A 27,667-nucleotide genomic window follows, 5' to 3' on the forward strand; every position below is an offset into this window, starting at 1 on the left:
TCTCCCAATCATGGGAAAGGCAATTTAACTAAACCTACAACTATGTAAATATTTTAAACTAACACCCTGTAATCAGAATCCTTGCTCCCTCTCCATCTCAGAGGTGCCCAGAGAGTACTAGCTCAAGTCTCAAGACACCAAGACTCTGAAATGCCATAAATCCCCAAATGTCCTCTCTGCCCTGTGTATAACCTTTGGTTATAAAAAGGAGCTTGTAGTTCTTCCTCCGGGCTACAGAGTCAAATTATTCTCTGTAGCCCTGACTAGTCAGATGTTTTGGAATAAATGTTGCTTCTGGTTTTTAGACTTCAGTGGTCTGCTTACAGTTATTTGTGTGCAGTTCCAGGACTCAATAGGGCTGAGCAGGCCGAGTGCCTGTCTCGCATGCACAGACCCTTAGGTCACGTCTCCAGCACAGCACACAAGCAGGCATGGTGGTGCGCACCTATAAGCTCAGCACTTGAGGTGCAGGGTGGGCAGATTAAAGTTCAAAAAGTCCAGCCCTACAGCTGTTTGAGACCAGTCTGGGATTCTTTTTCCTTTCTTTTTTCTTAAGACATCTGACCTTAAAATTGTGGAATCTTCAACCCAGCTGCCTCAGGCTGTGCATTTACACTGACAGTAACTTTCCAAGGCTGGCTGCCAGACAGTTCACCCTCAACCAATACTGAGTTGACTGCATGCATGTATCCACATGTTTTTTTTTTCTTTTTTCTCCACACTGTCTTTTATATACAGTATATATCAAATCCAGGCTCCTAAGCTGCCTGATGCTGGGCATGGTGTACATACCCATCATTCCAGCTCTTGAGAGGTGGATGCAGAACCACCACCAGGTAAGACCAGTCTGGGATACACTGCTAGACGAGGCCAGCCTGGTCTATACAATGGTATCCTGCCTCGACTCCCTCATGTGTCAAAAAATAGGCACATAACAATATATACCTCAGCCAGGCAGTGGTGGCACACGCCTTTAATCCCAGCACTTGGGAGGCAGAGGCAGGTGGATCTCTGTGAGTCTGAGACCAGCCTGGTCTACAAAAGTAAGATCCAGGACAGCCAAGACTGTTACACAGGGAAGTTCTGTCTCAAAAAAATAAAACAAAAACAAAAAAATACATACCTCATAATAAACTTGCTAGGGAAATTTCAAAACACCAATAGTATTCTTGATATAGTAGATATTCAAAATGATCATTAGAATATTATCACTATTATTATTAGTTACTTACGATTATTTAAAAAGCATATTTAATGTAAGGTAAACAGGGGCTGGAGGGATGGCTCAGCAGTTGAGAGCACTGGGCGCTCTTCCAGAGGACCCAGGTTCAATTCCACCACCCACGTGGTGATTCTCAATGGCCTGGAACTCCAATTCCAAGAAATGGGGCACCTTCCTCTGGCCTCCGTGGGCACTGTATGAAAGTACTGCACAGACTTATATGCAGGTTAAATATCTATACACATAAAAATAAAAATGAAAAAGTGAAATATTAAGGTAAATTGCCTTCCTGGCCAGGCATGCTGGCATATGCCTTTAGTCCTAGCATTTGGGAGGCAGAGGCAGGCAGATGTGAGTTTGAGGGCGCCTGGTCTACATAGTGAGGTGCTGTCTCAAAAAGAAATAAGTGAGTAAATAAATCAGCAAATAAATTGCTGCCTTCTGACCCTATTGCTTCTCTGATGTGCTGGATGCCATGTGTAGGCCACAGGCTATTGTGATACCATTCATCACTAACCGACTCTTCCAGTAGGTCTATTCTTCATGCACTCAGGAATTAAATAAAAAGGATTTATATTTTCTATATGTGTGTTTTGCTAGTTGAGGACTTACAAGTGGTTGTAAGCTGCCATGTGAATGCTGGGAACTGAACTGGGTCCTCTGCAAGAGCATCAAGTGCTCTTAACTTCTGAACCATTGTTCAAGTCTCAGGAATTCTTTCTAAAGAGTTATTTTATTTTATTTTAAATTATGTGTATACATGTGCATCTAAAGGTGGGTATGTATATGTGAGTGTAGGTACCCATGGAGACCACTAAAGGGCATCAGACCCCTTGTCCTTGGAGCTACAGGTGGTTATTAGCTGCCCAACATGGGTGCTGGGAACTGAACTCGGGTCCTCTGCAAATGCAGCACTCTTAACTGCTGAGCCATCTCTCCAATCCCAAGTCACTAAGGAGTTTTTCTAAATGCATCTTGGATGATTCCACTGTCCCAAACCTTCAGCAGCCCCCTTGCCCTCACAGGAAGCCTGCCCCTCAGAGCGGTGCAGAGGGGCCGTCAAGGATGCAAGCTGGGCTACCTCTTTGATTTCCCATGTCACCTCATCTCACCTCCCTGTGACCTCAGAGACACTGTCCTGCTCTCTTCTGTCTTCTGCTCAGTCACTGAAGCTTCCCCTGCAGAGTTCTGAAGATCAGACTAGGGGCTTGACTTCTCACCTGCCTGATCCCAGGTATCATGTGGGTTTCCGCTGGACTTCCGCAGCCCCTTGCAGATGGAAGGGAGGCTTGGGGGCCCAGGAAACTCACACAGAGCCTTACTATTGTCAGAGGTTTATGAATGTGAGCTCCCCTTCCTCCCTGCCCTGCCCTGCCCCACACTCCGCGTTTGAACCCTTGGTTCCCAGCTGGTGGAATCTTTAGGAGGAAGTGGGTCTGGGGGTAGCCTGAGGTTTGCTGGCCTCATTCCACTTCTGTTTGCTCTTTGCTTCCTGACCGAGGAAGCAACGTCACCAGCTGCCTCAAGTTCCTGTGACCACGCCTTCTAAACTGTGATGGACTGTATAGTTTCTTAAACTTCAAACTGAAATAGAACCTTTTTCCTTAAGTTTCTTGTCAGATAGTGGATCACAGGAGCAAAGTAAAGAACACAGAAACCCACAAGACTCACAGCACCCTCCTGAGATTCCATAAACCTCAGGGAGAGGGACTTTCCAGTGGCAAAGCTTTTATGAGTTGTCACCTACGGGCTGTGTGAGTACCCCATGTTACTACAAGTAATCGGTAACCAGTAAGTGACCAGTAGGTTGACTGGTTCACCAGGCTGGACTTGGTTGGAATCGTTACTTAATCTGCCAATGCCCCGTGTGGAGCAAATGGGCACTTCTGAGAATTAATGCAACCCCCGGAAAAAGCCGACATTCACTCTGATGTTTCCATTATAAACATTTTCTTTTAATTTAAGAATACTGATTAACACAGGACACAGGTTTAATTCATGGAATTGTGCACATGGTCACCAGTTACACCGTGACATGTTAGTTTCCTCATCACTTATTGGCACTGTCGAACAATTACTGTAAACAAGATCACTTGGTCTTTGTGAGTCTGCGATACTCACTAGTTGTGGTTTCCTACAGTGAGCTGATATATATATATATGTGTGTGTATAGATAGATAGGTACAGATCTAGTAACTAGTACATTAATGTGCACAATTTTGCATGGTTACTGAGCATCAGTAAAAATTATAAAAAATTATAATAAAAAGGGAGGATGTGCTAAGACTTGCTAGTACTGGGCCTTGTTTTCTGCAAAATTGACAGGACTGGCTAGAGACGTTTACCAAACTTGACTATACTAATGCATGATGGGTATACATCCAGACCTGCACAGAAGCGCCTCTTTGTGGGTACTGCCCTAGGCAGAAGCCTGCCCACCAGGCTTCCTGGGTTTTCACCAACCGTTTCTAAGTTTCTACCATCTTGAGTTTTGTGGAAAATCCTTTTCCTTGGAATTGGTCGAGCTAACCTCCAAAGATGACATCTCAGGAACTTTGTGCCCGAGTCAAGAACTTAATTTTGTTTGTTTAAAATGAGAAGAAGAGCTCCCAGGCAAGGAAGGGGTGAAGGATAGCTACATCTGGACTTTCTAGAAGAAACAGTTTCAATCTTTGTCAACACACCCTGGGCAAGAAAGGCAACAGCAGCCACTCCCTCCTCCAAAGAGAGTGATTCCCACTTGTGTCCTCGCTTAAAACCCTTTGAATGCCAAGGACCTGACTGAATCTGCACGTGTTGCTATGGTTCTCAGGAGGAAGCATGCTTAAACTAATAGATGAACTGGGGTTTGGCCTGCACTTGTTTGTTAAATCAGACCTTGAACTTTGGGATATTCTGGGTGGGGTCTGGCTCCTGGGCGGGGTCTGGCTCCTGGGCGGGCCCTGTTTCCTGGGCGGGGCCTTTCTCCTGGGCGGGGCCTTTCTCCTGGGTGAGGTCTGTTTCCTGGGAAGGGGCTGAGGCTGTGAACAAATGCCCCTCTGCACATGCTTTCTTTCCCATTCTTCGCTTTTCCTTGCTTTGTCTGTGCTTGACTAACTTCTCATTCTGGAGAATTTTGCTCAAACCCCCATTACCCCTTAAAGGGTCCTTGACTTACGAACACCCAGAACCCCTTGCTGGAGCACTTGCTGCTCTGACTTCAGCACTAAGGGTCTGTGCTCCCCGAGGGAGTGGGTGTCCCTGGGAGCGGGACTACATCTCATTTCATGTTTGTGTTCCTGGTGCTTAGAACAGGGCCTGGAACAGCACAAATATTTCATGAAAGGTGGGTGAGTGACTAAGTTATTAATGTGGAAATAAACATACTGGTGAACGAAACCTTACTGGGAGGGAGGGAGGGAGGAAGGCAGACCCCGTCACTTAAACGGTTGGAGAAATGATCTTACACATGGCTATGAAAAGAGGAGGCTCAGTCTCAGACCGCAGGGCTGTGAGGTGGATGGGATTCAGGGATCTGCTGTTTCTATTAAGCATGTCAGTGCCTTTCATGTTCAAGGCAAGTAAATTGATGACCATGCCTAAGGAAGCATAGAAGCTGGATCTTTGGATGACTCAAGAGCAAAAGGCTGAACTGGGAACCTTGGTATACCTATCTCTCCAGACAGTCAACAAGGGCACCAGGATGCAAAGCGAACTTTGGAAGAAGACAAAGCAGCCCTCTTCAGTCTACCCCATTAAACACTGCCTCTCTGAAGGATGAGGGCTCTGCTCAGGAGCCTCTCAGGTCAAGTCAGTTCTAAGAACATCATGCCTCCAGCTGAGGTGCTGGAGCCTGCATAAGCACTGGCTGCTGGCTGAGGGGAAGCCACACTCAGAAAAGGCCTAGACTCTGGTGGAGGTGGGGGGCAGTCCAAGAACACCATCATGAACCAGCAAGCTGCTTTCCACGTGTGGTATTCTTATGTCTTTATAACAACACATTACCTTTAATAAGAAGTCTAGCAGTGGACCCTGCATGGAACAGCCCTGCTCAGGACAGGAGGGAAGGTGGATGAGCGAAAGCCAGATTACGGAGTTCCCCAGATGAGGGGTCACAGGTCAGAGGCCCTGGCGATGAGATGAAGGGGCTCTATTGCCCGTGCTCCGCAGCTTGGGCTCCAGAGGCAGCTCCCTTGTGACCCCTGGGTGCTCAGGATGTAGTTTCCTTCCCTAGGGTCCAAACTGACACAGGGTGGAGAACCACCGCTGGTCCCACCACTCAGAGATCCTCTAGGAGCACAGGTCAGTCAAGGATAGAATTTGCAGGCCATGGACATCACTGGGCACAGGGCTGGGTGGATCTTGGTGTTCAGGGTACCAGAAACCCCTCCTCTCCCCCAAACACACTTCTTACCTCCTTACTTTGTCATTTCCTGAGAGCCATCCAGACCCTCACTAAGTCATGAGCGGGGCATGGAGCTAGAGATTTGGTGAGAAGCAAGGAAAGTTCATTTGTGAAGGACAAGAGAACACCAGCGTCTCTGATCCCAAGACAGGGTACTTGAGAAGGACAGAGACCCAGGGGTCCTGCCCGTCTGCCTCAGTACAGGTGTAATGGCCTTGAGTGGCTTCTAAGAAACTGGTTGGTCCATCGTTGGCAGAAATACGGCCTCAAGGCCTTTCCTAAGACAGTGTGCAAGGCTTACACAGAACTTAAGGGCTTTAACCAATTGGCACCATGAGTTCTGAAGGGAGGAAACTCAAATCCAGCTCCTCTCCCCCACTGCTCCTCCACAACCCACTGAACAATGAGCCCGCCCCACAAATGACCCATCAGTTTACGCATTCGCCTCTGATAAACTTTTAAGTGAAAATATGAATTAGGCAAACTAATCAAGTTGACACCACCGAGTCCAGGCATTCTCTGAATGTCACGGGAATGGCTTCTTTACTTGAAGTCTGCTAAGATGTCACTGAAAATATTGAGGAACAGGTGAGCGTGGTGATCTCTGAAGACCAGCGTGGGACGGAAACGGATAGATTTGTCACCGCAGCCCCCCAGTACCACACCTGGAAGAAGAGCAGGATCAGGTTAGGAGGGGGAGTCCGGGCCACGTGTGGGAGACTGGAACCTAAGTGGCACTGACGTCTGCCCTCCATTGCTCTCTCATGCAGCCCCTTCCTTCTGCTGTCCATTCTCCCTTTCTCCTGTCTCTCCTCCCTCACCAACCCTCTTCTATCCTTTCCCCTTAATTTTGATGTTTGTTTGTTTTCGTTTTTTGAAACCCGGTCTCACTGTGTAGCCCTGACTGGCCTAGAACTTCCTATGTAGACCAGGCTGGCCTTGAATTCATAGAGATCTACCTGCTTGGTGTTAAAGGTGTGTGCTACCAGGCCCAGCTCTCCTAACTTTTTTTTCTGGGGGGGGGGGTTCAAGACAGGATTTCTCTGTGTAGCCCTGGTTGTCCTGGAATTCACTTTGTAGACCAGGCTGGCCTCGAACTCACAGAGATCTGCCTGTCTCTGTCTTCTGAGTGCTGGGATCAAAGGCATGTGCCACCACCACCCAGCACTTCCTAACTTTGTATATCAGCTCTCTCCCTACTGGGTTGGATGATAGAAAAATCTCAAGGTAAAAGTTCTTGCCCATGGTGCACTGTGGGAAGAAAATGGATAAATAAGTACATTACAGCTGGGCGGTGGTGGCACATGCCTTTACCTTAATCCCAGCACTTGGGAGGCAGATCCAGGCAGATCTCTGTTCCAGACTAGCCTGGGCTTACCAAGTGAGTTCCAGGAAAGATGCAAAGCTACACAGAGAAACCCTGTCTCAAAAAACAACAAATAAATAAATAAATAAACAAACAAACAAGTAAGTAAATACACTACAAAAGCACACGCATAAGGGGCTGAGCCATTACTGAAGAGGGGTGGGTCCTGCTGATTTTCAAAGGGGGTTTCATCGTGTGTATTGGGTATACTTGCTGAGTTGCTCATTATCTTTGGAACTATTTTTCACATTTTCAAAAGGAGGCTACGGTTGGTGGTGGCACACACCTTTAATCCAGGCAGGCGGATCTCTGTGAGTTCGAGAACAGCCTGGGCTACAGAGTGAGTTCCAGTAAAGCTGCACAGAGAGACCCTGTCTCTCAAAAAACTGGAAGCTAGCCGTGCGGTGTGGCACATGCCTGTAATCCCAAACTCGGGAGGCAGAGGCAGGTGGATGCCAACTTCTAGACCTAAGCTATACAATGAGAACTTATCTCAAAATATAAATAAATAAAAGGTTAAAAGCTAGCTCAGTGGAACATACCTATAATCCTAGCTACTCAGGAGGCTTGTGAAGGAGAACTGTAAATCCAAAGTGAGTCTGAGTTACAGGGTGAATTCAAAGCCACTCTGGCAAGTTTAGTGAGACTCTTATTTCCAAATAAAAGGTGGTGGGGGCTCATGGGGGTAGGGGTGGAACAGGTGATTCAGTAGATAAAGCATTTATCATGCAAGCAGAATGGCCTCAATTCGATCCCTGGAACTCATATAAACACAGGAGAGAACTGACTCCATGAAGTTGTCTTCTGACTTCCACATGTGCTCCATGGCACTTGGACACTCACATATACACATATCACAGACATAACAATAATTTTTTTCCTTTTTTTTTTCTTTTCTTTTTTTTTTTTGAGACAGGGTTTCTCTGTGTAGCTTTGGAGCCTGACCTGGATCTCGCTCTATACACCAGGCTGGCCTCGAACTCACAAAGATCTGCCTGCCTCTACCTCCCGAGTACTGGGATTAAAGGCATGCGCCACCCCAGCCTGGCAACAAAAAAAAATTTTAAAGGAAAAATAGGGGTGGTGGGCAGGCTGTAGGGGTAGCTAGTCGAGTGGTACAATACTTGTCTGTTACAGCACAGGTAAAGCTGTAGGTTACTCTCCAGTACTACAACAAATAAATAAAAAAAGAAAACAAAACAATAGCAGCAAAACCTAGCTAATTGTCCCTGTCCTTTGGGGTTGCTTCAGGGACTCCATCAGAAGGCACAAGAAAGGCTGGAGGGTGTAGCTCAGTGGCAGGGCTTGCTTAGTGTACACAGGGCCCTTGGTTCTGCCCCCTGTACATAAATAAAAATAGAAACAAAGGAGATACAAGAGAAAGGTCTGATTGTGTATGACTGGGAGTGGGTACTCAGAGCTCCCCCAGTATCCTCCCACTTAAAACTCTCAATGGTTTGCCAGGCAGCCACGGCACACACCTTTAATCCCAGCACTCGGGCGGCAGAGGCAGTGAGTTTGAGGTCAGCCTGGTCTATAGCTAGTTTCAGGACAGCCAAGGCTACGAAAAGAAACCCTGTCTAGAAAAACAAAAACCAAACCAAAACAACAACAAAACCCCAAAACCATACCCCCCTCCCAATGGTTTCCCTTAGCTCTTTAGAAAACTCCAAAGCACTAAATTGTTCCTCAGGCCAGTGTGAGGAGGTCTGGCATCCGTTCCCCAGCATCACTCCTTCTGTCTGTCTGTCTGTCTGTCTCCAACTCAGTCTTCTATTTCTCCACCTCTCATAGTACCATCCTGCCGCAGACAATCACACATACCCTCCCTCTGCCCAGGACACCCTTCCTTTGCTGAGCCAGCCAGTCCTTGCTCATCCCTCAAGCCCTCAGTTAGGCACCAGCTCCCCTAGGAGGCCTTCCCTGACACTCAGGGCCTCTTCCCTCCCCCAGATCCCCACTCTCTTTCCTTGTTCCCAGGACTGAGGCAGTGACTGCCAAATGCTGTATTTACTATCTGCTTTCCAGACCAACCATAGCTTCCTGGAGGAAGGACTGGGCCTTTGCTGTGCCTGTTTCCACCTTTAGTACAGCTTGGCTTCTCAGTGGATGTTTGCAGCACATGAGTGGATGAAGAAATCTCTCATGGGCTAGTGGGGGGTAGCTAGTGGTAGGGCTTGTCTAGCCTATAAGAGGCCCTGGGTTCGATCCTCTGCACTGACTAAGCTAGGTGTGGTAGTATAGGCTTGTAATCCCAGCACTGGGGGAGCAGAGGCAGCAGGATCAGGTGTTTAAAGTCATCCTCAATTAGCTACATAGCGATTTTGAAGTGAGCCTGGGATGCATGACATGCTGCCTCAAAATACAGGAAAAAGAAAGAAAGTCAGATGAGAAGAAAGAGAACGAATCCCACCGCCAACTTTTCTTCTTTGGAGAAAGGGCATTGAGTCTGTTTATCTCATGCACCCCCGCTTCCCCAACTCCATACCTAGCAAAGCTGGCACCTACACCAGTGGAGTTTGAGACATGAGATGACCAAATTCAGTGTCCACTCCCATGACCTTACCTTTGTTCCTGGCAATTAGAATGAGTTTATTCCTTATGGTTTCATCCGGTGTGTCGAAGGAACAAAAGGTGCCCCGTCCTCTCACTCTGCTGACGAACTGGGGGTACCGGGCCTGCAGCAGGAAGACAAATTGGGATCAAACCTGGGTACCTGCTGGTGCTGCCATGCCCACACAGCTTTTATGTGAGTGCTGGGAATCTGAACCGTCTCCCTAGCCCTGTTGTTTGTGAGAAAGGCTCAGTCTACAGCCCTTGCTGGCCTAGAACTTGCTATGAGGACCAGGCTGATCTCCAACTTGAAATGACCTTCACTCCTCTCTGTCTCTTTAGTGCTGAGATCATTGGAGTGCGATACAGGCCTGGCACATCTCTTATTCTCATTCTCTCTCTCTCTCTCTCCTTTCTTTCTTTCTTTTGTTTGTTTTTTTGAGACATGGTTTCTCTGTACAGCCCTGGCTGTCTTGGTACTCACTCTGTAGACCAGGCTGGCCTCAAACTTACTGAGATCTGCTTGCCTCTGCCTCCCAAGTGCTGAGATTAAAGGAGTGCACCACCACTGCCTGGCCATTACTTATTTTCTATAATGATGACTTGTTGAAATAATAGTATTTTGAACATTGGCTAGGTTAAGTAAAACATATCATTAAAAGTAACTTTATCTATTTCACTTTGCTTTTCCTCTGGCTTCTAAGATATTTAAAATTACACCTGTGAGTCAGGCATGGTACCACACATCTGTAATCCCAGGACTTGGAGGTAGAGGCAAGAAGATGGGGAATTCGAGGTTATTCTTGATACATATCACGTTCAAGCCTGGGCTACATGATACCTTGTTTCAATAGAATAAAAAATGAAACAATTACACATGTGGCTCGCAACAAAGCCCATTGGACAGTACAGAGGAGGGAACTATGGCTACAAGAGCATAGGAGGAGCTTCTCAGTGGGATGTTTGAGTTTGATGTCAAGAGATAATGAGGGACTAGGAATGGCCTGAGATGGAAGAGCAGAGCTACCTGGGAACTGAAAGCGGCATGGCTAGCTGAGAACTGCTGGCCGGGGCTGAGACAGGTACCTGGAGGTCCAGCAGCCCCGTGAGCAGGGTCTTCCCGGCATGGGCCACGTTGGTGAGCAGGTCCTCCCGCTTGATGATATTGATGACCTCAGCCAGCAGCAAGTTCTTGGATGGGTCTCCCAGCCAGGTGTTGAAGATGCGGTAAGGCTAGAGTGGGATAGAGCATCGATCAGAAGGGCCCTCACAGCAGAACACTTCAAAGGGTCCCTGCCCCGAGGCACCTCCTGCCTCTCTTTGACTCCACCCCTTTCCTCTGTGCAGGTCTCTCCATGGACACTGCCCAGGAGAGAAGCCCAGTCGGCAGCCTTTAGCTGAGTCGTGGCTGTGTGCCATTTGGGGAATTCAACGAATGACTCTACTTGAAGTTTCTAACCCTCCCTTTACCCCTCCTGCAAAAAATAGAATATACCTCCACACACGTGCACAAATGTGCATGGGTACTCTCATCCACCCACATACACAAAAGAGGGCGGGTGTGAGGTGGCTCAAGCCAGGTCAGCTGTCATCCACCTGGGGTCAACCTAGCTGTTCCTCAGGAGCTGTCCACCTTATTTTATTTTTCTTTTTTCTTTCTTTTTTTTTATTTTTTTGAGACAGGGTCTTTCCCCAAGCTGAAGCTTATTGATTTGCTTCCTGCTTTTGCCTTCCCAGCTATACTATGGTAACAAGCATGCACTGTCCTGCCTGGCCTTTTATACAGTGTTAGGCTCAAGCTCATATTCTCCTGCTTGCAATCAGTTCACTCCATCTCCCCAGAACCTACACCTTTTCATCTCCCAAGGAGGAGAGACACCGGACCACCAAATATCTCAGGGCTGGGAGGGAAACATTGACTATCTCACTGAAGTTATCCAGTACTACTGAGAGAGACCTGGTTGTCAAGTACCTTGAGAAGTCTCTCAGGCCCAGAAAAATCAAGATGATTGTTCCTTAACTGCAGTGGTATGCATCACTTAACAAAGGAGATGCTCTGAGAGATGCAACGTTAAGTGATTTCATCTTTGTGCAAATATTCTTAGACAACTAAGATATCGTCATAACGTCACAGACAATTCAATCTCGAGGGAGCACTGTGATATGTGCACCCCGCTGTTGGCTGGAACCTTGCTGTGTGGTGCACAACTGCCCTACCATCTTCATTTTATACAGTAGGAAGTCGAGGTACAGAAAGGTTAGAAGATCCTAGCAAATTTGATTCATTGGTGGTGGCATTGGGATTGCATGGTGGTCTGCTGACTCTCAAACATTCCCAGTGGCAATGTTGCCAACTAAAACACTTCCCAGCCTCTCTTACAGTGTGGACTGGCCATGTGCCCAGGTTTAAGTCACATGTTAGAAGAAATAAAAGAACTAGGCTGAGGAGCTGGCTCAGCAGCTAAGAGCGTTCCTTGCTCCTGCAGAGGACCAGAGTTCCCTACTTAGCACCCTCACTGAGAGGCTCACAAGCACCTGTAACTCCAGCTCCAGGGTTCTGAAACTCTCTTCTGACTTCTGCTGGCATTAGCATGCACAGACACAACAATTAAATAATAAATCTGTGTGTGTGTGTGTGTGTGTGTGTGTGTGTGTGTGTGTGTGTGTGTATGTATGTATGTATATGTGTGTGAGAAAGAGAGAGACAGAGACAGAGAGAGACACAGAGACAGAGAGAGACACACAGAGAGAATGACATGGGAATCTGGAAGGCTGTTAAAGATAAAAGGAGGCCATTTTTTTCCTCTTCTTTTTCCTTACCACAGATTAGAACTGAAGTATGAAAACCAGAATGCCAGTAGACATTTTGGATGATGGTAGAAACTACACATAGGAATAATGCAAGAATTTTGGACCCTTGAAGGCTGTGTGTGTGTGTGTGTGTGTGTGTGTGTGTGTGTGTGTATTATATGTACACATGAAAATTTGTAGTGTATGTGCATGGCTAACAGATGGGCTCTGTGAGACTCCTGACTATCACTGATGGGCTCAGATCTTGGAGGGTGCTGTGGGTTAAACGTAAAAATGTTCCCCATAGGCTCATGTGTTTGAAAATTTAGTTCCCAGCTGCTGCTGGTGTTATGGAAGCCTGTAGGACTTTAAGGAGTGGGTCCTTGCTGGAGGAAGTGGGCACTGGGGACCCACTGTTAGGTGTTATTGTTCAAGCCACTTCCCCTCTCTCTGTTTCCTGACAGATGCAGTGTCATCTGCTCTTGTAACCATACCTCTGTCATGATGAATTACATGCCTTCAAATTGTAAGCCCAAACTCTTCTTTAAGACGTTCCTGTCAGGCACTGGGTCATGGCAACGAAAAAAAGTAACTACACAGAGGCTTGCTTGCCTTCTATACCTGGCCTGCCATAAGTAAAGCATTACAAAGAGAATACAAGACTCCTTGGTTAGATTGCTGTGTGAACTAAGGGACCACCAGAAATGGACAGGCACAAAGTGCCCATTCCACAGCAGCAGCTACTCATGTTATTATTGCACATGCCACCAAAGGAAACCTCTGTGCCACCCAGGAGGCCCCTTGGTTCCTTAGGTATACAAGGGAACAACCATGTGCTCTGAACAAGCAGAGAAAGCTGGGGTACTCACAGCACTTGGCCGGAACTCCTCCTTGTGGAAGAAGCCCCCAGTCATCATCTTCTTGCTGAAGGACATTACATCGGCTGGGTCGTCCAAGCCCCAGTGCTCATGGGCCCAGAACTTGCCCGTACAGCCCCCACCAGTCTGAACTTCATCCACCAAGAAGGCACAGCCATGCTGCTCCGAGAAGAGGGCAGGGAGAAACAAACACGTGTAAGCCTCCAGGGACCCCACCCAAGCTGGAGTCCAGCTGTGTGCCTCAGCCTTGTACTCTAAACCGAGAAGCCAAGCCCCATTCCCCAGTTATGCAGACCAAAACAGAACAGTTTGGATCAGAGCTGCATCTGAATATACCCTACAACTGCCCAGACGGAACAAAACCAGCCCCTCGAATACTCCCCACACCATCTCAGAGCTCTGCAGCATGTGGCTGCCATCCTGGGCTTGACTGCATCAGAAGGCAATGTGTGCAAGCTTGAAGCTGAGAAGTCAATCCCTCCACATCAGTGGCCATGTTCTCTGCATTACCCAGATTCACTAATTCCATGTGTGTGTAAACTGGCTCATGTCCCATGTGTCTTATCTATGAACTGACTGGTTTGATGTGTCTGTAGTACATACACCTGTTACCATGTACATAAAAACTGCACCCCCTACAGGCTCCTGTGGTGAGCATTTGCTCTCCTGACAGGGTGCAACTGGGATGCTGTGGGAAGTGGTTTAGAAGTGGGGGTCTAGCTGGAGGAAACAGGTCACTAGGTCTTGGGGGGGGGGTGGTTAGAGTATCTCTTGGTCATTTCTTGTCTCATTGTTTCCTGTCAGCTACGATGTGAACAGTTCTCCTCTGTCACATGTTTCTGCTGCCATAGTGATCTGCCCACACATGTGGGACTAGATGACGATGACCTGAACCCTCTGAAATAGAGCAAAGTCAGTCTTTCCTCTGGGGGCTTACTCTGTTAAATCAAGTAATTTGGTTGAAGTGATAAAAAGCTAATGCATACAATGCCCAATCCATTAGACCAAAGAGGTGGTATTGGCACTGCCCCTTTTATACCTGCTGACAATGGACCAGAGTGGACTGAAAAACAAGGCAAGTTCCAGAAAGAGAAAGCAGGAGGCTGTGGCCATTCCAGGGATCTCCTCACTGAACAAGTCCTGATGTGCTGGCTGGTCTATGTCAACTTGACACACAAACTAGAGTCATCTCAAAGGAGGGAGACTTAACTGAGGAAATGTCTCCATAAGATCAGGCTATAGGGCATGTCTTTTCTTTCTTTCTTTCTTTCTTTCTTTCTTTCTTTCTTTCTTTCTTCCTTTCTTTCTTTCTTTCTTCCTTCCTTTCTTTCTCTCTCTCTCTCTCTCTTCTTTCTTTCTTTCTTTTTTAAGATGTATTTATTTATCATGTATACAGTGTTCTGTTTCCATGTGTCCCTGCAGGCCAGAAGAGGGAGCCAGATCTCATTACAGATGGTTGTGAGCCGCCATGTGGTTGCTGGGAATTGAACTCAGGACCTCTAGAGGAACAGTCAGTGTTCTTAACCTCTGAGCCATCTCTCCATCCCTGGGCATTTCTTAATTGGTGATTGATAGGGGAGGGCCAAGCCCATTGTGGGTGGTGCCATCCCTGGGCAGGTGGTTCTGGGTTCTGTAAGAAAACAGGCTGAGCAAGCCAGTAAGCAGCACCCCTCCGTGGCCTCTACATCAGTCCCTGTCTCCAGGTTCCTGCCCTGTGTGAGTACCTGTTCTGACTTCCTTCAGTGATGAACAGTGATATGGAAGTGTAAGCCAAATAAACCCAACTTTCCTCCCAAACTTGCTTTTGTCATGGTGTTTTGTCGAAGCAATAGAGACCCTAATTAAGACACCAGAAGAAAACAGTAGTTTGGGGGCTGGAGTGATAGATCCATGGTTAATAGCACTGGCTGCTCTTCCACAGGACCCTAGTTCGATTCCCAGCACCCACACGGCAGCTTACAATTGTCTGTAACTCCAGTTCCAGGGGCTCTGGTGCATTCTTCTGGACTCTGCAGTCAGTGCATGCACATGCTGTACAGATATCCATGCAGGCAAAACACCCATACACAAAAAATAAGATAAAATTTAAAAAAATGAAAAGGAAAAACAAACAAAAACACCCCCCCCCAAAAAAAACCCTAGTAGTTTGGAGGCTTTTTTTTTTTTTTTTTTAAAGTTCTTACTCTATAACCCAGTCTGGTCTTGAACTGCATAACCCAAGATAGTCCTGAACTTGTGATAATCCTCCTGCCTCGTCCTACTAAGTGCTAGGATAGCAGACTTGAGCCATCACATCTTGTAAAACTTTTATTTTTCTTCTATGCTGAGGACTGAACCCAGCACCTGTGCATACCACCCAAGTGCTTTCCCACTGAAGGACAACTCCAGCCCCAGGGGCTGACCCAACAAACTTACTTTAAATAAGAATCACTCATGCCTCCCAACTCAAGCCTGCCCCCACCTCAAATGGAACACAGGACTCTGTATAAGCTAGGCAAACCTGTTCCATTGAATTATACCCCTTTTACTAATAAGGCCAGTCAGTTTCTGGACACATATAAGTTTTCATGGACCCAAGGCAGAAGAGGAGCCGACTTTTTGCTCTGGGAACCGAACTCAGAAACCTTTGTGGTCCTGTCCAGCCTCATTCCATGCACTCTAACCTTCCGGGCGATGTCTCTCAGCTTCCGGAAGAAGTCATCTGATGCGTGGTTGTCTCCGCCCTCAGACTGGATGGGCTCCACGATGATCCCAGCCACTGTTCTCTTCTTTTTCCGATATTTCACAATCAGATCTTCTACCTAAACCCAGAAGGGGAGAAGGGAGCTGCTCAGAGACCCCCCGGAAGGAACAGTAGATTTCATCGATGGGCATGGGGAGGGGGTGCATTGTGAACTTCTTGAAATCATACAGAAAGTGTGTCTGTGGCATTTCCCAGGACAAGTGTGGGACCTGTTAGGAGCCACACTCTGTACAGGAATGTGCTCTGCTGTTATTGGGGCTAGCACCTATGGGACAAGTAATTCAGCCTTCTAAGCCCTCTCTTTCTTGATCTGTAAGTGGGCACACATATTGCCCAGACTGGCCTCACATTTGCTATGTAGTGCCTGGCCTGGTAGCACACACCATTAATTCCAGCACTCAGGAGGCAGTAGCAGGTGAAACTCTGTGAGTTCCAGGACTGCCTGGTTTGCAAAGTGACTTCTATACCAGCTAGGGTGACATAGTGAAAACTTGTCTTAAATTTTTGTTTGTTTTTGTTTTTGTTATGTAGCTGAGCATGGACATGTACTCTAGACTCTCCTACTTTTACCTCCAAATTCTGGTTTTACAGGCATGTGCCACCATGCCAGGCTCTGTAAGTGGGCATATTCCAATAACCTATTGGAAAGGTGGGCATGGCCACTACTCTAAGCATGTCGCTGTTATTGCCTCTGCTGTGCTGTTACTGCTCTTTCTGCTTGTGTGCGTGGTTCGTGGGCAGACTAAGATAGGGCCTCATTTCAGAAGCTGTTGCAAAACCCATCTGTAGCAAAGGCAGACTGCAGCGTGTGGCTGTGTGTTGTGCAGTTGGGGACTGTGTGGGCAGAACACTTAGAGTGACTTGAGAAGACAGCCCAGGGTGCTAAGACATCCCTGGTTGGGGTGAGAGTGTACTGAGTCATACAATGGATTGAACTAAACACTGGAATGGCTGCCCTGAATGATATATAACTCTCACACTGCTACATTGGTTGCAAAACAAACAAACAAACAAATAAAACAAAAACAAACCAAAAAACAACAATAACTGTACATAAGAAAGGTCCCCTACTGCCCCTAAGTGCTTCTATGTTTGCGCTCTTGTTCTGAAGCAGGTATTATAAATTTTGGACAAATAGCAAGCACTATGATACTTCACTATTTGTTTAATAAGTATTCAAAATTTAAAACACCAAACCAAACCAAACCCATGACTTAAACAGTTTTTATGCAGAACACACAGTGTTCCAGGGGCTTAATTTGAAAAACAGTCTCACTGATACTTTTAAAAATATTAATTACATGTTGAGACCATATTCAATATATTAGGTTCAATAAAACGCTACGTCTCACTCCTGGAACATCAGCACTGGCGAGGCTGAGGCAGTAGGGTTTCTCCAAGTCTGAAGCCAGTCTGTGCGAAGCAGTGAGTTCCAGGACAGCTTGGCTAGAACCTGAGACTGTATCTCAAGGAACAAATAAAAAATGCTACTAAAATAAATTTCATCTATTTCTACTTATTCATTAAGACAGGGTCTCATCTATTCCAGGATGGCCTTGAATTCACTATGTAGCTGATAATGACCTTGAATTTCTGATCCTCCTGATCACCTCCTAAATGCTAGGGTTATGGACATGCAGCACCATACCTGATTTTATTTGGTGCCCAGGCCTTTGTGAATGCTGAGAGAACATTGTCTTCACCTCGCTCTACCCCCAGCCCTTGTCTTTTAAAGCCTGGTAACTAAGAAATCTGTAGTTGTCTAGGTTACAAGCCTGACCTATGGTCTCATCTCTTTTTTTTTTACTGCTAATACCAACCACTCAGCGCTCTGCTTGGCACCTGGTAGGCGTTTACTAAATACTGTTGAAAACGGTGACATGCTCAAGAGGAAAGTCAGCAGAGCTATTGGAGCATCTCCCCAGTATAAAGAATACAGTCACTGTTGCTCCAGCAGTAGACCTCTTCCTATACTTTGCCATTTCCTACATGGGGCAGATCAAAGGTGGCTGTTTCTGGGGAAATGGAGATGTGGAGGCAAAGGACTGCAGGTCCTCATTCTTTCCTAGTGTGACCTCCAGGGAAACTTACAGGAGCTCTAGAACTCAGGGAAAGAATGTCAACCAGGCAGGGGATGGGACCCATGGAGCCCTTTTCCTACCAGACATCCATATTAATTAAATACATCTAGTCTCCCTTATTTTGAAGTCACTTAAATTTGTTCCCAAAGAAATTGATACCAGAAGTGGGGATAAATGCTAGGTACCAAAACAATGCCTCTCTAGTCTCTTCCTGTATGGAACACTTGAGGCATGAGGTCTCGGTGTCCTTACTTCCTCCCCGAGGGGCACTACCACGTCCTGCACTTGTCCTCTTCTGGGCTCAGACTCAGGATAGAGAGAGAAACAGAGACAGAAGGAGGCTGTGGGGACCAGGTTACCTCTTCTAGGCAGCGGGCCTCCTCTTGCTGGTTGTCCTTCACAAACTCCTCCAGGGGGTATTTCAGCCGTGGGAACGGAGCAATGGGCCAGTCAAAGGAAGGGATGTCAATCTTGTGAATTGCTTTGGAGTGTGTGGTCGCTAAGCATCCTGAGCCCAGCAAAACAGAAGAGCAGACAGTGGGCTTGGGGCAGTAGCATGGTGTCTTTAAAGAGGGCATGATTAGCTGTTCAGCCTCAAACACGAGAACCTTGGATGGAGTGTGTGTGTGCGTTTGCTTCATGATTTGTCACAGATTAAACCCAAATGCTGAAGAGGAGAGATGAGTTCAAAACCCTTGCTCTGTCATTGCCTTGGAAGTTCCTCCCTCTGCTGACCCATAATCCATATTTGCAAATGGGTACAATCATCCCTTCTCTGCAGGAAACCGAATGGAATTGGTTGGTTACAGGAGGGATGCATGGGACATTTTTTTATATTCTGTGTTATTGCTGTTATCTTATTAATGTATACATATGTTTGTGTGAATGTAGGTCATGTGAGTGAAATGCCAGCAAAGGGCACGATACCTCCTGAGCTGAACTCACATATGGCTGGGAGCCACCTGGCATGGATGCTGGTAATCAAAACTTAGGTCCTTTTTAGAATAGCAAGCACTCACAACCTCTGGGCTATTTTTCTAGCCCTTTATATTCTAGGTTATAAGAATATATTTGCATTTCATATTGTAGAAAGGAATCTGTAGGTATGCAGTGTTTTTTTCAAAGCTATATTAAAATATTTTATTTTACATGTATGAGTGTTTTGCACGAGTGTTTTGTATGTGGACTGTGTGCTGGAGGAGGTCATCAGACCCCCTGGACCTGGAGTCACAGATGGTTATGAGCTGCCATGTGGTGGCTGGGAACTGAACCCAGATCCTCTGCAAGAGCAACAAGTACTCTTAACCATTGAGCTATTATCTTTTCAGCCCCGTTTTCTCAAAATTAAAAAAATACGTTCATGTATTTATTGGCCGGGGGTGGGGGGGAGTGTTCCAGCATGTGCATGTGAGAGCAGGGTGACAGCTAGTGGGGTCCCATCCACCATGTAGGTTCTGGGGATCAAATTCATGCCAACAAGTTTGCACCTTTACCCACTGAGTCAATTCAGCTGCTTGCATGTTCACATTGCAATAGTCCATTGTGTATACTGCTAGCGGTTGATTCTGAGTTAACCTTCAGCCTAGGTGGTGCTTAGGAAGGCTTGGGAGACTCTGCTTGAGAAATTATGAATGCTGCTGCACAGGAGAGATAATAATGAGGAAAAAGTTCAGGAGGTGATATGGAGAGACACACAAAGAGGAGGCTGACCCCTGATCAGAGGACAATACTGAACCTCAGAATGACTGATGCCTTTGTTCTTACTCCCTGTAAAATGTGCTGGAGATAGGAGGGGAAGGCATCAGCACACGTGCATGAGCATGTTCTCTCTCCTTCTCTCTCTCTCTCTCTCTCTCTCTCTCTCTCTCTCTCTCTCCAGACTGATGGCTTCCTAGATACAAGGAAGCTTAAAGATGGAGTGACAGGCATCATGAAGTCTGGAACCGTACTGGTCCCTCCTTACCCATAGTTCTCCCGTGGAAAGCACCCATGAAGGAGAGGATGCTGTAGTCGGGACATCCAGGACTCTAGAATGAAAAAATGCAGGCACCAGTCACCACTGTGAGCACTCAGTAGACCAAACAAAGGTAGGTGTCCATCAGAACTACGGTCCTTCCTGGTGTGTGTGGGGCATGTGGGGGCAGGAATGTAAACTAGACGCTAGCAGTCATGCCAGCCTGCAGGTGCTCTGTCTTGATCCCACTCTCCTTTAGCAGACTTAAAAGTTATAATTTTAAAACCAAGACATTTCACATCACTGTCTGGGTTTCTCGATTTCCACAAAGTCTGCCCCAGGTGACGTTTTTCTAATTGGTGGTAGCCGGTGGCTGAGAGCTGCCAGCAGAGGGCCTGATTCTACAGTTTCTCTGCTCCTCCAGCCTGCGCATGCTCCAGGCTGCCCTGACTTCCACAGCTTGTCCTGTGAGGCTGACCTGAGGCAGGAACTGAGCTATGGCTCTCCCTGGAAATGCATGGTCATCAGAAATGGCCAAGGCATCTAAAGAGGTTGGCCAGGGCAAACCGTGAGAGGAGGACCCCCATCCTCTCTCCTCATGGCAGGCAGTTGCCCCCTTGGGTTCCAGGGGCTCAAGAGTCTGGTGTGCAAGTTTTAGGCCCTTCCCAGCTTTAATCAGACGAGGAGGTGGTCCCTATTCACTTTCCTTTAAAAAATATTTATTTATTTAATGTGTATGGGTATTTTGTTTGTGTGTCTGTGCACCACATGGATGCTTGGTGTCAAAGAGGTCAGAAGAGGGCATTGAGTCTCCTGGGGCTGTGGTCACAGATGGTTGTGAGCTGCCATGTAGGTGCTGGGAATTGAACCTGGGTTCCATGTGAGTGCCCTTAATCTCCGAGCCATCGCTCCCACCCCAGAGTTTGTGTTCTTTACCCTCTACCAGCAAGGGACTCCTAACAGGCTTCTGGCTCCCTTGTGAAGAATTGCTACCACCTCTTTAGATGCCCTAGCGCTGAGCTCTGGGAGGCTGGCGCTCCCTGTGGCATCCTTCCTGAGACAAACTCTGTGATCTCCTTCCACACATCCCAGAATACTCTCATCACTATTTCCTGTACGTCTCCTGATTGTAAAGGTAACAGATGACCAAGCGAGGTTGGTGGCACAGGGTTGTAACCCCACAGTACTAAAAAGGCAGATGCATCGGGATCTCTGCATGTTTGAGCCTACAGGCTTCAGGTCAACCTGCATCATGGAAACTGCTATAAAACAACACAACAACACGGCAACAGACACATCATTAGGTATACTTTGATGTAGCTACTAAAAGTGAGGAATGAGGTCTGAAACCGTTAGGAGACCAGGCTGTCCTCAGACATCAAGTGAGGATGAGCCCCATCTGTAGCATGCTGTCTGAATTTGGAAGCCGGACATTTAACTGATTTTTCTGCATGCTTGTACAGAATAGGTGATGTGCATCCTTTTATGGTTGAAATTACTATAAACATCAGTGGAGTGAACACTCTAGTGTAGACATTTGTGCTGATGGTTTGGGTTGTACTAGATTTGAGTGTCATGGGAATTTTGTCTGTGTTGTGGTCTGATGTCCAAAGGAGTAGAGCATTGGGTCAAGAGGTGGGGTTCACACTCAGCTGGTTGGAATGGATCATAGAGTTGCTTGGCGGCCCCCGGGAAAAGGGAAAGAAAGGCCTTTGGAAGAAGAGGCAGGGCCAAGGGGTTGTGAGGCACTTAGTGGTGTGTGATGCGTGGTCACTTTTGGTTATCTCGGGTTTTTATTCTTAATATTTATCCCTGAGTTTTATTTTATAATAAATGGTAAAAGAAATTGGTGTACTTGAGCGGACATTCATGGTTTCTGTAGACTGTCAAATTCAGGAAGTTGTTCTGGATAATTAATGACCAATTAGGAAGAGTGCTACTCAGCCTCGTACTAGGAAATGAACTCTAGGTGCAAAGCACGGGGACTCCTCATTCAGAAGGAGGGGGTCATTCAACTAGTGACCAGGGCAAGTCCTCAGAGGGGTGAAGAAATAGGCCCAGAAACACCTATGAGCTAATTACATCGTGTGGGGGTGGGGGCGGGGTGGGTGTAGGCTGTGGGGTGAAGGATGAGTGTGGGGTGGGTGTGAGGGCGGGGTGTGGGTGAGTGTGGTGGAGTTACAGGATTGAACTCAGGCTGTCTGGCTTGGAATGAAACACCTTTACTGTGCCACCTCTTCAGGTCTGCACCTACCTGGTTAACCATGCAGGTCTCCAGCTCCTCTTTCGAGAAACCTCTTGGCCCTCGTTCCTTACTCTTGCAAAACGGAACAGAACATAATCAGAGACATGCTGGAGAAACAGGGGTGTCCCCCCCCCACACCAGGGTGACGCTTAACCCAGACACTAGACTATGTTCTTAGGAGTTTACTTGATGGTCTATCATGACATATTGAGACAGACACATGACACTAGTTGAGCTTGCAATGAAATAAGCAATGAAATTTTATCAGCAGCAACCAGGGGTTGTTGAAATGGGACAATTTAAGGCAGGGAAAATCGTGACTGTAACCCTCCGGGCAGGAGTGAAGGCGTTTGTCTGTCAGGCTATTGAAACAATGAACTCCCAAGAAACTGAAATTCCCCTGGGGTCTCATGTTGTGAGAAAAAAGGGCTAAAGACCAAGGAACACTAAGAGGGGAACCCCTCTCCTTGAGGAAGATTTACAAATTGTCAGAACCTTACAGGAGAGATTGCAGTTGAGACAATGGCGTGCGGGACCACACCCTGACCAGAACTGGTTAGTTATATAGATCTTGTCTACTTAAACCTAAGTCTCATATCCCGACCTGGAAGACAGACTTGGGGTGTGACCAGACCTCTTTTATTTATCCCTCTTCCCGATGTGGCTACATTGAATAAATCCCCAATTTTTGTATTTAATTTTTCTTTTTTTTTTTGGAGTTGAGGATCGAACCCAGGGCCTTGTGCTTGCCAGGCAAGCGCTCTACTACTGAGCTAAATCCCCAACCCTAATTTGTCTTTTTAATTGGCTTCTTGAGAATAGGTAGCTAAACCTGCCTTGTGAGTAACATAACTACACAGCAGAAGCTAAACCTTTTGTGCCACGCCACACTGGGGAGGGAGGGTGAGAGTGTGGCTGAGTCGGCATGGGTGCTCCTGCCCCAAAGCTTACCCGGTACCACATGAAGATGGTCTTGAATGCGTTCTCATTGGAGCAGGAGCCACAGGCCATGGTGATGAGCTGGGACATGCCTTTGGGTGCCACCTGCAGAGTGAGCCCACCATGAATCATTTGGACCCCATTTCTATTCCTAGAGCTGAATCCTCCAGCATTGGTGGGAGGTTAGGGGAGGCAGAGAGGGAACTAGGGATGCACCAGAAACAACAGGTTGGAAGGGTGGACTCAGTCTTTCCCAGGGTGGAGAAAAAGTCCAGAGAGATCTCTGAGGTCATCAGAGAGGAAAGAAAGCCAGAGAAACTCCGGTGAAACCCAGCCCAGTGTGGTTGTGTTCACCTGTCCATCTTGGCACCGGATGGAACTACACGTCGACACTCTGTCTCAAGTTTAAAAATAAGCGGTGTGTGTGAAAATATCAGTTCCGTCTGTGTCTCTGAGGCACCCGCACTTTGGAGATGTTAAACTGAGGTTCTCAGTGACTTTAATCCCTTGGCAAGTAGAACTAGTGAAGAGGTGACCAAGTTCTCATCACAGGACATGAGCACATTTCCCCATGATGCCCTTTGTCCCCCACACAAAACCCTTTCTTTTCTTCAAGATAAAAATTAAAAACATTCTTCTTGAGGGCTGGAGATGTGGCTCAGTTGGTAGAGCACTTGCCTAGCATGCACAAAGCCCTGGGTTCAGATTCCAGGCCCTGCATAAAATGGGTGTGCTGGCACACTCCTGTACTAAGTAGATCCGGGAGGACCAAATGTTCAAGGCTACCCCTATAGTGAGTTTGAGGCTAGCCTGGGCTACATAGATCATGCATTTGAGGCCATTCTGGGCTGTATGAGACCTGTTTACACACACACACACACACACACACACACACACACACACACACAACTGTTTATGAGAGAATCAGGTAAAAAGTTGGTCATTTCAGCAAAGCTATCTGTTGTCTCCTCCTTTATTGCATTTCCTTCCTTCCTCCCTTCCGTTTTTCCTTCCTTTTCTTCTTCCTTTTGAGACAGGGTCTCATGTAGCCAGACAGTTACTGCAGCAGCTGCCCTTCCACACACCCTTCCTCCCTTGCTTTGGATCTCTTCCTTCCCTGCCCCTGCCCCGACCACCTGAGGATGGACGGGCTGGAAGCCAGACAACAGGCAAGGGGAGGTTATCCCCAAACTCACCGACATCAAGGACTCCCGGAGCTTGTCTACAAAGTTCTCTGGAGGCAGGATGCCCAAGGCAGGTCTGTTGATGAAAGTGCTCTGTAAAAGAACAGGGGGAAAATACGTTAGTCCTTGGCCTCTGACCCAGGTCCTCTTCCACCTGGGGCCTTTGTGTAGTCGAGGGGTCAAACAGGCTCTGAGTAGCACTGTCGGCTGGCTCATGGGTGCTATTTCAGTGTTCGGGTTTTTTTTTTTTTTTTGGTGGGGGGAGACAAAATCTCACGTATCATAGGCTAGCCTGGAATTCAATATTATACCTTAATTTTAAAAGGTGGAGAGGGGCACTCTAAAGCCCTGTGACCTCCACACATGTGCTGTGGTGGACGCACGCCTGTACACTCACACACATGCAAGTGCATGCACTGTGAGTACACACACACACACACACACACACACACACACACACACACACACAAATGTGTCTTCAAATGGCCTCTGGCTGACGGATAGTTTTGCAAGGGCCTGAGTGAGGCAGGTGCCTTTAGGAGTAAAATCCCGTATTAACACACCTTCAGGGGCTGGAGCCAAAGCTCAGGTGGCAGAGAGCTTGCCTAGGAGGTAGGAGGCTCTGGGTTCCATCCTCAACACCCCATAGATCAGGTGTGCTGGCACACCTCTGTAACCCAGAACTGGGGAGGTGGAGGCAGGAGGATCAGAAGTTCAAGGTCATCCTCACCTACAAAGTGAGTTTGAAGCCTGGCTACACAAGACCCTGTCTCAAAAGTCCCTAAACAAAACAAAGTCAGTTATCAATGGTAAGTCACTTAAAACAAAGCTTCAAGGACTTTAACACGGGGAGAGCACGTTGTACCCATCTTTGCTTACAGGGGTTCTAGGAACACTCTAGGAGGTCATGGCTTCCTTCCTGTAGCCTTCCTCCTTGCCCGACTCCACCAGAAGGGAATGGTCCCAGCCAGCAAACAACAGTGAGGCCAGGGAGGAAGCACGATGCATCTGGTCACCTACTCCCTGGTCGTCACTGAACAGGGCCTTCCTGTGTCCTTTAGATAACTTGTAACTGGTCTGATGAGCAGCCTGAGCATTGGGACAGGGGTGGCATACTTTACAACTTCAATGAGTTCAGAATAGTTCAGGGTTTCAAGACAGTGGTGAAGGGAGCGTCTGGGCTCCAGGACAGGAAAGCCCAGGACACAGTCGGAGGCTGACTGGAGCCCAAGTCCCTTCCTTGTCTGGGAGCTGGAGCTGGCCCTCATGCTAAGGACCAAACACATCTGCAGTGGACTAAGAACAGAGCAGTCCTGGGGATTCGCCCCCACCACAAACCAGCAGGAGCTGGTAACAGAGAGAGGCTGCTCAAGGGATAAGGAGTGAGGTCACAAGGAAGTGGGCCTGCATTGTAAAAGGGATCACATTCAATGCAACTTGGCACCTTGGCTTGGATTCTAGGGCACATCACGAAAGTACTGTGTAGACTGGTGAGTCCCAGGTGAAATCTGTGGCTTGGCCCTGAGCAGCATTAACTTGTGTGCATCATTTGGTAAATGACCTTAACTACAGGGCCAGCTGGAGGAAGGGGGCATGAACTATCTTTGCAGTTTGTCTATACATCAAAAAGTATTCTCTTGCTATGAATAAGAATATTTTTTATAAGCTGTGTGGTGGTGGCACATGCCTTTAATCCCAGCACTTGGGAGGCAGAGGCAGCAGATCTCTGAGTTTGAGGCCAGCCTGGTCTACAGAGTGAGTCCTAGGAGAGCCAAGGCTACACAGAGAAACTATGTCTCGAAAAAACAAAATCCAAAAAAAAAAAAAAAGAATATTTATTATAAAAAATAGGTAAAAAGTAGGGATTGGGCAGGGTGTGGTGTAGATTCCTGTCAAGTTCAAGGCCCACCTGGTATACACAGAGAGATCTAGGCTGAGGACTTTGCTCCTTTGGTAGAGTGCTCGCCTACCACACACAAAGCCCTGGGTTCATGCCCACCACTGCAGAAATCTAGTATTGTGGCTCTCGCCAGCAATTGTAAGCACTTGGGAAGTGGAGGCAGGAAGCTCAGAAATCCAAGGCTGTCCTCTGCTACATAGGGAGGTTGTGGCCAGTCTAGATTCCGGGAGATTCTGTCAGAAACACAAACAAACCAGAACAGACAGATGGAGGTTGCAGTGGGATGTAGGACTTCTCAGACACTTCCTTCTCTTGGACAGGATCAGATAATGAGCTCATTGCAAACTGGAATGGTGCCCTTGCTGCACTGGGGGAGGCTCCTGGGGGCTTTGGGGTGTGGCTAGGCCAGTAGAAAGTGGGGCAGATCCATTTGTTGCTTTTCCTGCTTTGTGAGCCCTCCTTGGTGGGACTAGGAGATGCAGAGGGGGCAGGAAGGATGAGAAGTATGAATCATGAATTCTCCTCACTGCTGAGGACCACAGAGGTCAGGCAATTTGCCCAAGACACACAGACAGGACTCCAGAGAGGGCTTGCTGGCTTCTAATGGCATTCAGGGCCAGGTACTCCAGAAATGCTAATGCTGGGCACACATTTGCTTGGCACAACTGGAGACCTTGGTCTGTTGGCAGGGGCCTTACATTGCATTTCCTTCTGGCTCTGGTCTGCTCATGGGGCCTGGGAGAAATCAGGAACACGATGAGATCAGGGTGGGAGCAAAGTGCTGCCATGGGCTGCAGGGAAAAGGCCCCTGGAGAGAGACAGGCAGGCTGGCAGCTTGATTGCCTATCTGGGCCCAGGAAAGATGTGGGGGTGGTGTGCTTGCTCGACAAAGCGTGACGTTAAGAAAGAAGATATCTGGGACATGTGACTGCAGAATCAAATGAGGACAGGTTTCCAGAAGGCTTGCCACCAGCTTGGCCGTCTTAAAGCACAGCAATAGAGAACTGGCTAGGGCTGTGAAGCCTTGGGCAAGTCACCTAACCTCTCTGAATTTCAGGGCTTTGTCTGCAATGTGTGCACCTCTTGTCAGGTATTGATAGAGAGTCTTGAGGAGAGAAGGCATAGAGAGAGTACAGAAGAACGGTAGAACAGCCTAGGAGTCACAGCCTGGTGAGTGTCTTCCTTGGTCATCTCTGCATCCATCCCAAGTGCACAGAAGCCAGACTGCAGCTATTATTCACAGCAGTGTGACCATGCATGGGCTGGTCCAATACACAGTGCACAGTGTGGGGGAAATGTATTGAGATGGTCCTAGAGACATTAAAACTGGAACTCAGATGGAATCAAGGGACGGTATCCATTCTGAAGTGACATGAAATCATCAGTTTCATAGTGGTGCCATTGTGGCCTGAGAGGGTTGATAGGAAG

General features: G+C 47.4%; 1 protein-coding gene across 1 annotated transcript in view; it reads right to left on the reverse strand.

The window, feature by feature from the left end:
* Positions 1-3,155: 3,155 nt before the first annotated feature.
* Abat (4-aminobutyrate aminotransferase) overlaps positions 3,156-27,667 on the reverse strand; it is a 104,267-nt gene continuing 79,755 nt past the window's right edge. The window contains exons 7-16 of the mRNA XM_036195629.1: positions 24,352-24,432; positions 23,168-23,260; positions 22,226-22,288; positions 19,981-20,044; positions 18,377-18,525; positions 15,857-15,994; positions 13,185-13,352; positions 10,612-10,758; positions 9,539-9,650; positions 3,156-6,271 (exon numbers count right to left, since the gene is read on the reverse strand). Of these exons, the coding sequence (XP_036051522.1) occupies positions 6,150-6,271; positions 9,539-9,650; positions 10,612-10,758; positions 13,185-13,352; positions 15,857-15,994; positions 18,377-18,525; positions 19,981-20,044; positions 22,226-22,288; positions 23,168-23,260; positions 24,352-24,432 (1,137 nt within the window). The 3' untranslated portion in view covers positions 3,156-6,149. The remainder of the gene's footprint in view (positions 6,272-9,538; positions 9,651-10,611; positions 10,759-13,184; positions 13,353-15,856; positions 15,995-18,376; positions 18,526-19,980; positions 20,045-22,225; positions 22,289-23,167; positions 23,261-24,351; positions 24,433-27,667) is intronic.

This window comes from Onychomys torridus, chromosome 8, assembly GCF_903995425.1.
Source record: "Onychomys torridus chromosome 8, mOncTor1.1, whole genome shotgun sequence".
Taxonomy (NCBI): Eukaryota; Metazoa; Chordata; class Mammalia; order Rodentia; family Cricetidae; genus Onychomys; species Onychomys torridus.